Below are 14,517 nucleotides of genomic sequence, written 5' to 3'. Positions count from 1 at the left end.
TCCAAATTGAAAGGAGCCAGTTGAGATGGTTTGGACATCTTATAAAGATTTGTATCAGGATTTTACCACTAGATAGAGACCCTGGGGCAGACCCAAGACCTGCTGGAGAGATTATATCTCACAGTTGGCTTGGGGTCATCTGGAGATCCCACAGGAGAAACAGAAATCTGTGGTCCAGGATAAAGAAATCTGGACTGATCTTCCCAGCCAGTTGCCACATGCAATTACAGGAGCGCAGTTGTTCGAATAGCAAATCTCACTTGCACTATCAGAATATCAATCCTTGGAACATCAGTCCCAAGTTACAATTGCAAAAGAGCAGTACCAAGTTTCAACAATGGAATAGCAGTCCACAGGAAAGCAGTCATTGGTTGCATCTTCAAAATAGCAATCCATACAATATCAATCCCTAATTGCAATAACAGAATCACAGTCCCCAAAATAGCTAACCCAATTTTCAATTGCCAAATAGCAATCCTTCTGCTATCAATCCCTAGTTGATTTAGCAGAATAGTAGTCCTGAAAATAGGAATCCTTAATTGCAGTGTCAGAATAGCAATCCCTCATTACTGCCCTGATTTGTCCTTTTACCTGTATAATAGCTGGAGGAGAGGAACTTGAAGCAGCTATTTCAGGACGAATAGTTGCACCTGGAGACACGATGGGTGAAGGGCTCTTTGCTCTTGCATGATCTTCTCCATTGGGTTCTGGTTGGACAGCTGACTCTAGTGATGGGGTGTATCCTAACTCAGGTTGACTTGCAGGAGTGGATTTCTTTGGAGGAAGCGGCTCTGGTGAGTCCTCCTTTTGCGGGATCTTCTCTGTAATCTCAGTTTTGTGTGTTTCAAGCTCCTCAACAGGGCACACATCCACCAGACACCTGCACATAGAGTTTCAAAAGAGAGAGAGTATGTTAAATGAATAGTTGCCCAACATGGTCTGATGTTTCCTTCTTCAAGTTTTGCACTAAAGCTAACATATAGTTCTTCCCCTGTAGTTAATTCAAACTCAGTAACCACTTTATCAGGGTCAGGATAACTGTGAATCTGATAACACTGGGTGCAAGGCAGCAATTCACCCAGGATAGTAAATTAGTCTATTACAGTACTTAGCTCACCCAAAATACAGTAGTTTCTAGAAGTGCCTTCAAATATCTTTGTATACTTCCTTAATGCACCATGTTTGCACAACATAATCCCATTTTAAAGCTTTGTTAAATAGCAGCAATAGTCATTAGTTAGAAGTTCAAAGTGGAGTTACATGATTACCCTTTCAGCTTTTTCTGCTACAATGCTGGCTGAAAATTGAGAAACAGGGCTTTGAGGATGTAATGATTGTGTTTAGCCCTTTCACCACTGCAGACTACTATTCTGGTCTTATTGTAATAGGGAAACCCCTTCTGGAAAAGGTTATGCAGTGGTGAAAGGGTTCAACAAAGATGAAGCAAATTGTCCAAGATGGCTGCCCTCATAACATCAAATGAAATTAAATAAATCATTGGACAGATTTTTTTTTTCTGGAACACTATTTAATTGCTGTCAGTTTATGGGCAAACCTATATCATTGTGGGTGGTAAAAAAGAGCAACTGGACTTGCTTGAAGATTCTTGAAGACGTTTCACCTCTCATCCGAAAGGCTTCTTCAGTTCTGTCTGACTGGTAGGGAGCATCAGGTATTTATCCTCTCATGGATGAAAAGCTCATCTAAGGTGTCATTGAGTCATCCTGTTGGTGTGGGTCAACTGGGGGCTGGTTGTGAACAGCCTCAAGAATCGTTAGGATGATCAATGGATTGCCCATTAGGGTGATCAATGGAATGCTGATTCTCTCTGTCCTCCTGTGAGTCACTGAAAACAGCTGGGTTTTGGTGTGCATTCAATTGTCTGGGAAGTGTGCCAAGGACTGCATTGTAGGTGGCTGATAAATGATGTCTTAGACCCCCACCTCTGTTCAGTGATGGCCATTCCAGGTTGACAAAAATGGCTTCTTTAACTCCTCACTCATACCAATGATCCTCTCTGGCTAAAATGCGTACGTTGCAATCCTGAAATGAGTGTCCTTTGTTGTTAAGATGAAGGTAGACAGCAGAGTCCTGGCCTGAGGAACTGGCTCTCCTGTGTTGAGCCATGCGCCTGTGAAGCGGTTGCTTTGTCTCCCCAATATACGAGTCCGTGCATTCCTCACTGGACTGAATGGCATACACTACATTGTCCTGTTTGTGTCTGGGTATTCTGTCCTTAGGGTGGACCAGTTTCTGCTTCAGAGTGTTACTGGGTCTGAAATGTACCGGAATGTTGTGTTTGTAGAAGATCCTCCTGAGTTTCTCAGATAGACCAGAAATATAGGGAATGACAATGTTCTTGCGTTTGTTCCTGTTATCCTCCTTGTCCATTCTGTTCCTTTTTCTGCTCTTGAAGAAAGACCAGTTGGGATACCTGCAGTTCTGAAGTGCTTTCTTGATGTGATTCTGCTCCTTCTCTTTTCCCTCTATCGTTGTAGGGATATTCTGAGCCCTGTGTTGCAAGGTCCTAATGACCCCCAATTTGTGTTCCAGTGGGTGGTGAGAGTCAAAGAGTAGGTACTGGTCTGTGTGTGTGGGTTTCCAGTAGACCTCAATGCTCAGGCTTCTGTCTTGTCTAATGTGTGCATCACAATCCAAGAAGGCTAGATTATTCCCACTGACGTCCTCCCGAGTGAAGTTGATGTTAATATCCACTGCATTGATGTGCTTAGAGAAGGCTTCCAGCTCATGGGTTTTGATTTTAACCCAGGTGTCATCCACATATCTGAACCAGTGGCTGGGAGCAACTCCTGAAAAAGTGGTCAAAGCTTTATGTTCCACTTCCTCCATGTAAAGATTGGCCACAATAGGGGATACCAGTGAGCCCATGGCGCATCCATGCTTCTGTCTGTAGAAACTTTCATTAAACTGGAAATAAGTGGTAGTCAGGCAGAGGTCAAGCTGGGTGCAAATCTGGTCCGTGGTGAGGTTCGTTCTATCCAATAAGGTGCTGTCTCGAAGGAGTTGTTTCCTAACAGATTCAACTGCTTCTGTGGTGGGAATGCAGGTGAACAGAGAAGTGACGTCGTAGGAAACCATGGTTTCATCTGCGTCTAGTTTGAGGTCTGCAACTTTAGTAGCAAAATCTTGGGAGTTTTTGACGTGATGTGGCGTATTCCCAACGAGAGGAGCCAGGATGGTGGCCAGGTGTTTGGCAATGTTGTAAGTAACAGAGTTTATACTGCTGATGATAGGTCTGAGTGGAGCTCCTTCCTTGTGAATCTTGGGAAGTCCGTATATGTGAGGAACGGCTTCCCCAGGGTACAATCTGTAGTACAGAGATCGGTTGATGGCTTGGTCCTTTTCTAGTTGTTGCAGGCAGCTAACAACTTTCTTTTTGTAACAACTTGTGGGGTCCCGCCTCAAGGTTTCATAGGTGGTAGTGTCGCTGAGGAGACTGGTCATCCTGGAGTGGTAGTCCGCTGTGTTTAGCAACACTGTGCATCTCCCTTTGTCAGCAGGAAGGATGGTGATGTTCTGGTATCTTTGAAGCAATGTAAGATCCCTCCTTTCTTGGATGGTGAGGTTGGAGGGGGATGCTTTCGCACTGGACAGAGCAGCTGATATCTTCAGTCTAAGTTGTTCTGCCTCTGTGTTAGTCAGATTGTTGTTTCTGATGGCTGACTCTGTGGCTGTGATGAGGTCTACCACTGGTATCCGCTCTGGTGAAACTGCAAAGTTAAGTCCCTTGGATAGAACATCTTTCTCTGGTTGGGTGAGTACCCTGTCAGATAAGTTCTTCACCCATATCTCTTCTATGTCCGGTTGTGTAGCCTGGTCAGATTTCTTCCTCCAAGTCAGCACTTCTGTGTTAAAAACACCTCCAAGTCAGCACTTCTGTGTAAAATTCAGCACTTTTCCGTTAAAACCACCTCCTCCAGCAAGACAGAAGTGCTTATTAGGGGATCACCCTAATGGGCAATCCATTGATCATCCTCACGACTCTCAAGGCCGTTCACAACCAGCCCCCAGTTGACCCACACCAACAGGATGACTCAATCTGTGCGTTTACATGCACATAGAGAAAATTGAATTTCTGCCATTGCTCGACTGAAATCGAAGCTCTAAATGGCATGTAAACACCTTAGCTAGGCTGAAATTGAACCGAACTTGATTTCTCGCAATCGAGCTACACGACCTAGATTATGCGATTTTTGCCGAGCTACTTAGTGCATGTATACCCTATCAAGCTACGTAGTCCAGCTACTTACTTCAGCACTGCCCCTTCCGGAAGTGACGAGACCACAAGCGGGAAACACAACAGCCTCGGTGGAAAAAAAAAAAAAACAGCCTCGGTCGGCATGACACTTCACCTTAGCTGCCCACTTTATTAGGAACACTTCTGTTCGTACATACAAACTACAAACACTCTTCTTGGAGTTTAGAGTTTATTTTATTTTTAAAAGGGACAGTGTACAAATTAAACATTATCCTTGTGGTAAGGACAGATGTCTGTACCAGGTTATAGCAGTACATGCTAATTTCCGCCTGTAGTCCCTTTGTTTATACTCTTGAATAGCTCTTCTTCATGACGACAACCGGAAGTGTACCAACACGATGGGGCGTGTAGCGCCACCTGTGGCTCGGGTGCACAATGCACCTCACACAATAGCTCGATTTCACAACTGTGCATGTAGGATTGGATTTCTCTGGCACCCCTGCTGGGACTCTTTGCTCGATTACCGACAGTAGCTCGATTTGGATGTGCATGTAAACGTACTGAATGACACCTTAGATGAGCTTTTCATCCATGCTCCCTACCAGTCAGACAGAACTGAAGAAGCCTTTCGGATGAGAGGTGAAATGTCTTCAAGAATCTTCAAGCAAGTCCATTTGCTCTCTTTTATCACCCACAGTTTACCATGACCTGGATGAATGAGAATCTTCACAGACAAACCTATATCATTATACGTACATACTGTGTATCATAGACATGCCTTTTGTAAATTGTGATATGATATTTTTGCCATATCGTCCATCCCTAAGCAGAAAGTTACTTATGAAGCATCAGGTGGTGGCATCACATTCTGACTTTTTGATATTTCACTGTCAGAAATAGGGGTAAAGGAAGAGTCAATTTCTGTTCCCCAAGGGACAATCTATACTAATGTACCCCCACAGGGCTCATTATTGGACCTCAGTGTAACTAACTGTACCTTTTTAGGGCCAAAAAGGTACGTTCTCAAGCAGTATATAAAGGGTGCAAATCAGTACCTTAGAGGGTCCTGCCCCACTGACAAGCCGTTGTACCCCTAAAGGTACAATAAGGTACTTTATTTTCTAAGAGTGTTGAGTTGTGAACTGTATAAACCCTATGAATCTTATTTATGAAGATGCAGGTTACAGTAACAGTCAAAAGTTTGTACACCCCTACTCATTCATAGGTTTTTCTGTGTTTTGACTATTTTCTAAACTGTAGAACAATACTGAAGACATCAAAACTATGAAATGACATATATGGAATTATGTGAAAACAAAAATGTATTTTAAAAAACACCTTGATGATGCTTTGCACACAACTGGCATTATCTTAACCAGCTTCATGAGGTAGTCACGTGGAATGCTTTTCAATTAACAGGTGTGCCTAGTCAAAAGTTAATTAGTGCAATTTCTTGCCTTCATAATGTGTTTGAAATCAAACAGTAAATAGTAAATGATAAAAATACAGTAAATAGTCCTATTCCACAACTGTAGTGATCCATATTACAGTGGTACTTGAAAGTTTGTGAACCCTTTAGAATTTTCTGTATTTCTGCATAAATATGATCTAAAACATCATCAGATTTTCACACAAGTCCTAAAAGTAGATAAAGAGAAGTTAAACAAATGAGACAAAAATATTATACTTGGTCATTTATTTATTGAGGAAAATGATCCAATATTACATATCTGTGAGTGGCAAAAGTATGCGAAACTCTAGGATTAGCAGTTAATTTGAAGGTGAAATTAGAGTCAGGCATTTTCAATCAATGGGATGACAATCAGGTGTGAGTGGGCACCCTATTTTATTTAAAGAACAGGGATCTATCAAAGTCTGATCTTCACAACATGTTTGTTGAAGTGTATCATGGCACGAACAAAGGAAATTTCTGAGGACCTCAGAAAAAGCGTTGTTGATGCTCATCAGGCTGGAAAAGGTTACAAAACCATCTCTAAAGAGATTGGACTCCACCAATCCATAGTCAGACAGATTGTGTACAAATGGAGGAAATTCAAGACCATTGTTACCCTCCCCAGGAGTGGTCGACCAACAAAGATCACTCCAAAAGCAAGGCGTGTAATAGTCGTCAAGGTCACAAAGGACCCCAGGGTAACTTCTAAGCAACTGAAGGCCTCTCTCACATTGGCTAATGTTAATGTACATGAGTCCACTATCAGGAGAACACTGAACAACAGTGATGTATGTGGTAGGGTTGCAAGGAGAAAGCCACTGCTCTCCAAAAAGAACATTGCTGCTCATCTGCAGTTTACTAAAGATCATGTAGACAAGCCAGAAGGCTATTGGAAAAATGTTTTGTGGATGGATGAGACCAAAATAGAACTTTTTGGTTTAAATGAGAAGCGTTATATTTTTGTGTCATTTGTTTAACTGGTTTCTCTTTATCTACTTTTAGGACTTGTGTGAAAATCTGATGAAGTTTTAGGTCATATTTATGTAGAAATATATAAAATTCTAAAGGGTTCACAAACTTTCAAACACCACTGTAGGTCAAGAACCGCTCAACTAAGTAAAGAGAAACGACATCCATCATTACTTTGACACCTGAAGTGTCTTTTAATTAATAAAATTAAAGAAAAACCACTGCTAATGTGTGGAGAAACATACCTCTTAATGTCTGCTCTGTTTACAATGGAGAGCAGGTTTGCAGTAAAAATAGAAACACAAGAAAACATTTCAGTTTAACCACAAACAATTTATTTCAAACCAGAAAGCTTGAAGCGAGCTGTCTGAACTAGTCAGCCTCTCACTAGAAAAACGAGCTGGGCAGGAAACGTTCATTTGGAAGAGATGAGTCAGATAAATGTGGTGAATTAAAGGAGGATGAAGCTAGTAGTCAGGATCTGAGATCATTTCTTAAAAATAACAATTTGGTCAGAATACAAGAATAGATGGGCTTTTTAGGGAGAGCAGTAACCATTGTCCAAGACGAAGACTAATTACATTATATCCTGGACTTGCTTTTTGAACAGTACATGGTACAGTGCAAAAGTTCAGAAGCAAACTCAAAAAAGAATTTTAAAAATTGCTCTCAATTAATAGGTCCTTAATTAAAGGAACTGTTCACAAAAAAGCTTAGAACAATCCCAGTTTTTTGCCATAAAAATGTAGTGTGATTAAGAGATGATAGTAACCATCGAACGTTTGTCCTCAGCAGCTGGCTGGTTCTCAAAACTTGCTGAAGTTTACAATCTTCTTACACAGAATTTCATTTCAGTGTGTATTATTACTCAGTGGAATTTTAGCTAGATATCCTGTTATGTATAATGTCAGTAGTTAGCTATTGCTAGTCTGCAATGCAACATGACTAGAATGAGCCTAAAATGTTGCGAGCTGTCATGGTATAATTTAATTCAAATCCTACCTTTGACAAACCCCCCCCCCCCCCCCCCCAAAAAAAAAAAAAAAAAAGAAAAGATGGGATTTGTGTTTAGGACAGTTAAGTTGCTTCAGGATAATTCAAATTATTTTCAAGCTTCATTCCTGTCATAAAAGTTTTACTTCTTCAGGTTTGGCATGTGGTATAAGCATGTTTTTTATCCCAGTCATCCTTTCTATAACATCATGTGCTCCCAAATGTTGTAAAATGCTAAACATCAACAATAATATTTTAAATAAAGGCTCAAAGTAAGTTAAAAGCAATGAACAAAAATGCATGGAAGTTATAAGCAGTAGAGCAGGTAGCATTGGCCATGCACAAGCAGTCATGTTTGAGCACCCAACCTCCAGCATAATCACAATTTTAAAGTAGGCTTGGAGCTTCTCACGTATGAGACCTATATATTGAATTAGAGATTTATAAAATCCATCAATTGGATATCTATCTATCTATCTATCTATCTATCTATCTATCTATCTATCTATCTATCTATCTATCTATCTATGATAGATAGATAGATAGATAGATAGATAGATAGATAGATAGATAGAGTGGTGCTTGAAAGTTTGTGAACCCTTTAGAATTTTCTATATTTCTGCATAAATATGGCCTAAAACGTCATCAGATTTTCACACAAGTCCTAAAAGTAGATAAAGAGAACCCAGTTCAACAAATGAGACAAAAATATTATACTTGGTCATTTATTTATTGAGGAAAATGATCCAATATTACATATCTATGAGTGGCAAGAGTATATAAACCTTTGCTTTCAGTATCTGGTGTGACCCCCTTGTGCAGCAATAACTGCAACTAAATGTTTCCGGTAACTGTTGATCAGTCCTGCACACTGGCTTAGAGGAATTTTAGCCCATTTCTCTGTACAGAACAGCTTCAACTCTGGGATGTTGTTGGGTTTCCTCACATGAACTGCTCACTTCAGGTCCTTCCACAACATTTCAGTTGGATTAAGGTCAGGACTTTGACTTGGCCATTCCAAAACATTAACTTTATTCTTCTTTAACCATTCTTTGGTAGAATGACTTGTGCACTTAGGGTCATTGTCTTGCTGCATGACCCACCTTCTCTTGAGAGTCAGTTCATGGACAGATGTCCCGACAATTTCTTTTAGAATTCGTTGGTATAATTCAGAATTCATTGTTCCATCAATGATGGCAAGCCATCCTGGCTCAGATGCAGCAAAACAGGCCCAAACCATGATACCACCACCACCATGTTTCACAGATGGGATAAGGTTCTTATGCTGGAATGCAGTGTTTTCCTTTCTCCAAACATAACACTTCTCAATTAAACCAAAAAAGTTCTATTTTGGTCTCATCCATCCACAAAACATTTTTACATTAGCCTTCTGGCTTGTCTACATGATCTTTAGTAAACTGCTGATGAGCAGCAATGTTCTTTTTGGAGAGCAGTGGCTTTCTCCTTGCAACCCTGCCATGTACACCATAGTTGTTCAGTGTTCTTCTGATGGTGGACTCATGAACATTAACATTAGCCAATGTGAGAGAGGCCTTCAGTTGCTTAGAAGTTACCCTGGGGTCCATTGTGACCTCGCCAACTATAACACGCCTTGCTTTAGGAGTGATCGTTGTTGGTCGACCACTCCTGGGGAGGATAACAATGGTCTTGAATTTCCTCCAGGTTCACATACTTTTGTCACTCACAGATATGTAATATTGGATCATTTTCCTCAATAAATAAATGACCAAGTATGATATTTTTGTCTCATTTGTTTAACTGGGTTCTCTTTATCTACTTTTAGGACTTGTGTGAAAATCTGATGATGTTTTAGGTCATCTTTATGCAGAAATATAGAAAATTCTAAAGGGCTCACAAACTTTCAAGCACCACTGTACAATACAGATACCATGCAGAAAACATCATAAAAGATGATCTGCAGGAGAAACTACATGACCTTGGCCTGCTGTGAGGAACAGGCCTCCAGTCCTTGGCCTTGCTTGAGGCTCGTGACACAGGGAGGAGTCATTGGAAGCGGTGTGTGAGGAGGCGGAAACGCGGCAAGCGTGGGGGTGTCAGTGCTAGGCTGACAGCTAACCCTCGCCATCTGGCTCTCCCATCCATTCTACTCTCCAATTTCTGTTTCCTGGAAAATAAACTTGACTATATCTGACTATATCAGCATGAGTTTAGAGACTGCTGTGTTCTTGTTTTCATGGAGAGGTGGCTCAGCGACCGAGTTCCAGACACCGCCATTCAGCTGGATGGGCTAGCTTCGTTCTGAGTCGACAGAGATGCAGCTCTGTGCGGTAAGACTTGTGGAGGTGGCTTGTGTATTTACATCAGGGGTCACCAAACTTTTTTCTCTGGGGGCCACATTGTCGTTCCTGACTGTGATGGGGGCCGGGGTCGGGTCAGCTATATCACATAGAATTGTATGACCCAGACAAATATGACCACCAGCAGGCCTCATTGTGTAGTAGAGATTACTAGCCTGGCACGGCCATCCCCACTACTATATCCATACTACTATATCAACACTTGATTCCTGGCACATATTTGTTTATCTTTACTAGTGGTTTGCAAAAGTAGTAATCAAGTCTTCACACTTTGTTTTAATTTGAAATACCACTGATATTCCATTTATTTATTTTCTAATGAAAATAATATCAAAGCTGTCAAGGTAAGAAACATCTGCCTATTTGAGGTGATTGACACTGGCAAAGGTGAGTGCCAAATTATAAATTGTAGGTAGGCCTGTTGATATTATTAATAATATAAATAATAATTGTATGCAGCACTTAATAAAGGTCAAATAAATAGGCCTATAAAATAAATACATTTTAAAAAACAGTGAAATTATAATAATATGAGCAATAGATCAATAGATCACAGCAGTTGTGCTGTGTCCTGCACGTCATTGCTCTCATCCATGGCCAAAGCAAAAAACTCGAATTCTGACACTTTCTCATTCAGCTGGTCATACATGTTGTCCCCCAAATCTTCAGTTCGCCTGGTCATAGTAGGTGCGGAGAGACTCCCCGCATTGAGTGCATCCTTCTTGTCGGGACACACCTCCTCGGCCACAGCAAGCATGCATACTTTAACAAAGTCCCCATCAGTAAACGGCTTTCCATGGGTAGCTAGTCGGTGAGCTACCTTATAGCTAGCTCGGACAGCAGCCTGGTTGATCTGGGTTTGGTGAAGGAATACATTCTGTTGTGCAGCCAGTCCGCATTTCATCCTCCGAATCCTGTCTTCTCTTGTTTGCCCTCGCAAACTAGCATACTCTTTGTGGCAGGTTTCATAGTGACGACGCAGATTATATTCTTTGAAAACCGGCACACTTTCTTTACATACAAGATAAACTGCATGGTCCTTACACTGAACGAAAAAAAAATCGGTGGGCCACTGTTCTTTAAAAACTCTGCACTCTCTGTCAGCTTTTCGCTTACCGCTAGCCATTTTGCTGTCCTGAACACTGACAGTTCTCTGCGCATATGCTGCCTGTCACTGCTTGATCGCGAGCATATGACGAAAATTCGGAAAATATGAATAGTTCATTTTATAACTAAATATCAATTTTAATTGATAAAATCAACAAAATACAAGATGCAGACATGTTATTATTTGCCAAAAAGCAATTTAAAAAAATAGGCCATGACCACTTTTGGGGATTGCCTCATAGGGCCGGTTCAAGTGATGGGGGGCAGAGGGGCTGGGGGGCCGGTCAAAGGGGGGTGGCGGGCCGGATCTGGCCCGCGGGCCATAGTTTGGTGACCCCTGATTTACACCAACACACAATGGTGCAGGAATTCGGTGCTAGTCTCTGGTTATTGTTCATCGCTAGTGGAGTTTGTAACTGTTAAATGTAGACCATCTTAATTACCATGGGAATTCACTTCTGTATTCATAACTGGAGTCTACATTCCCCCCGGCACTAATGCTAAGGAAGCGCTTTGTGTACTGTATGGTGCTATCAGCAAACTGCAGAATGCACACCCAGATGGACTATTTATAGTCGCCAGAGATTTCAACCATGCAAATCTCAGGTCAGTGCTCCCAAAATTCCACCAGTATGTAGACTTTGCAATGAGAGGGGTGAACACACTGGATCTTGTTTACACAAACATTCCCAGTGCATACCAGGCGGAGCTCCGCCCTCACCTCGGCTACTCAGACCACATCTCTGTTATGCTAATTTCAGCATACAGACCGCTTGTCAGACACTCCAAACCAGTTCTAAGACAGATGAAAACCTGTCCAGAAGGAGCCATCACTACTCTCCAGGACTGTTTTGATAGAACTGACTGGGACATGTTTGTGGAGGCTGCAACCAATGGCGACTGCACTAACTTAGAGGAGTACACAGCATCAGTGACCAGCTACATCAGCAAGTGCATTGATAATGTTACTGTCTCTAAGACCATCACCACTTGCCCCAGCCAGAAGCCATGGATTACTGCAGAGGTGCATGCACTACTGAGGACCTGAGATGCTGCTGTCAAAGCGGGCAACAGAGCAGCCCTGAGAGCAGTTAGGGCCAAACTGTCTTGACCCATCAGAGCAGCAAAGCGTGCACACGCCCAGCAAAGCGTGCACACGCCCAGAGAATCCACAGCTACTTTCAGAACAGTGGTGACACATGGTGCATGTGGCAGGGCATCCAGGCCATCATGAACTATAGTACAACACCACCTGTCTGTGACAGGGATGCCTCCCTTCCAGATGCGCTGAACAGCTTCTATGCACGGTTTGAAGCATAGAATGGCATGGCAGCAAGGAAGAGAATCCCTCCTGCCAACGACCAGGTGCTGTGTCTGACCACAGCAGACGTGAGGAAAACTCTGTGCAGAATCAACCCACAGAAGGCTGCTGGACCAGACAACATCCCTGGTAAAGTGTTCAGAGGATCTGCGGACCAGCTGGCAGATGCTCTCACTAACATCAACATCTCTCTGAGCAATGCCATTGTTCCTAAATGCTTCAAGACCACTACCATCATCCCTGTGCCGAAGAAGTCTTCAGTGTCCTGCATCAATGACTTCCATCCTGTTGCACTCATACCCGCCATTATGAAGTGTTTCGAGAGGCGCATTCAGGCCTTCATAGCCAGACACTGCAATAGTTTCTTCCCACATGCCATCAGACTCCTCAACTCTGAGGGACTGGACTGATTCTCATGGACTGTTGATCACACCACTCACACTGCAGTATTTGCAAAGTGGACAATTAATAAATGCACTACCTCCCTCACTGGATCCCCTGTAGTTCGCATATCGCCGTAACCGGTCCACAGATGATGCCATAGCCACCACCCTTCATATGGCCCTTAGCCAGCTGGACAACAAGGACAAGTACATTCGAATGCTGTTTATTAACTTCAGTTCAGCATTCAACACAATCATCCCTCAGCAACTAATTGGAAAGCTGAGCCTGCTGGGCTTGAACACCTCCCTCTGCAACTGGATCCTGGATTTCCTGACTGAGAGATCTCTTCATCTGGCAGAGAACCTCACCTGGTCCCTCAATATCAGCTCCATAGTCAAGAAAGCCCAGCAGCGCCTCTACTTCCTACAGTGGCTGAGGAAACCCCATCTCCCATCACTCATCCTCACAATATTCTACAGAGGGACTATTGAGGAGCATTCTGAGCAGCTGCATCATGGTCTGGTTTGAAAATTGCATCATCTTGGATCGCAAGACCCTACAGTGGACAGTCAGGACAGCTGAGAAAATCCTCTGAGTCTCTCTTCCCTCCATCACGGACATTTACACCACACGCTGCATCTGGAAAGCCACCAGCATTGTGGCCAACCTGACAACCCTCACACAACCTCTTCACCCTCCTGCCGTCTGGAAAAAGATAAAGCATTCAGGCCTTCATAGCCAGACACTGCAATAGTTTCTTCCGACATGCCATCAGACTCCTCAACTCTGAGGGACTGGACTGATTCTCATGGACTGTTGATCACACCACTCACACTGCAGTATTTGCACAGTGGACAATATTGCACTCTTGCTTACAGTGGTTACTCTCTCTCTCTCTCTCTCTCTCTCTCTCTCTCTCTCTCACACACACAGTTTACATTTATTTATTCCATTTTCATACACTACTTCGATTCCTCATGCCATCAGACTCCTCAACTCGGACTGATTCTCATGGACTGTTGGACATACCACTCACACTGCAATCTTTGCACAGTGGACAATAATGCACTATAGACTTACAATGTTTACAATGTCTCTTGTGCACACAAAGTTTACATTTATTTATTCCCTTTCATGTACTACCTCAATATGCACAATCAACTCTGCACCTTGTGTTGCTTGTGTCTGCACTTTATATTGTTTGTGTCATTTATTGTCCATTTATTTTTTGTCTACTGTGTCATTTACTGTTTGCAGTGTTGCACTCATTGCACTCTTGCACTTTATGTTGTTATATGTAGACTTGTTTAATGTAGCACCATCATCCTGGAGAAATGTAGTTTTGTTTTAACTGTGTACTATACCAACTGTATATGGTTGAAATGACAAATAAAAAGACCTTGACCCTGACCTAAATCCATTATAGCAAAATGGAAAGAAAATGGCACCACTACAAACCTGACAAGAGAAGGCTGCCCACCAAAACTCACAGACCAGGCAAGGAGGGCATTAATCAGAGATGCAACAAAGGCACCAAAGATAACACTGAAGGAGCTGCAAAGATCCACAGCAGAGATGGGGGTATCTGTGCAGAGGACCACTTTAATCCATACAATCCACAGAGTGGGGCTTTATGGAAAAGTGGCCAGAAAAAAGCCATTGCTTAAGAAAACAGATTTGGAGTTTGCCCAACAGCATGTGGTAGACTCCCCAAATGCATGAAGAAGATTCT

General features: G+C 42.4%; 1 protein-coding gene across 1 annotated transcript in view; it reads right to left on the bottom strand.

Annotated features, from left to right (window-relative positions):
* cngb1a (cyclic nucleotide gated channel subunit beta 1a) overlaps window positions 1–14,517 on the bottom strand; it is a 200,550-nt gene that overhangs the window by 62,929 nt on the left and 123,104 nt on the right. Inside the window, exons 17-18 of the mRNA XM_060924320.1 lie at window positions 6,887–6,901; window positions 592–880 (exon numbers count right to left, since the gene is read on the bottom strand). Of these exons, the coding sequence (XP_060780303.1) occupies window positions 592–880; window positions 6,887–6,901 (304 nt within the window). The remainder of the gene's footprint in view (window positions 1–591; window positions 881–6,886; window positions 6,902–14,517) is intronic.

This window comes from Neoarius graeffei, chromosome 6 (assembly GCF_027579695.1).
Source record: "Neoarius graeffei isolate fNeoGra1 chromosome 6, fNeoGra1.pri, whole genome shotgun sequence".
Taxonomy (NCBI): domain Eukaryota; kingdom Metazoa; phylum Chordata; class Actinopteri; order Siluriformes; family Ariidae; genus Neoarius; species Neoarius graeffei.
The sequence above is the reverse complement of the archived record's forward strand: the minus strand, read 5'-3'. Positions and strand labels throughout refer to the sequence as shown.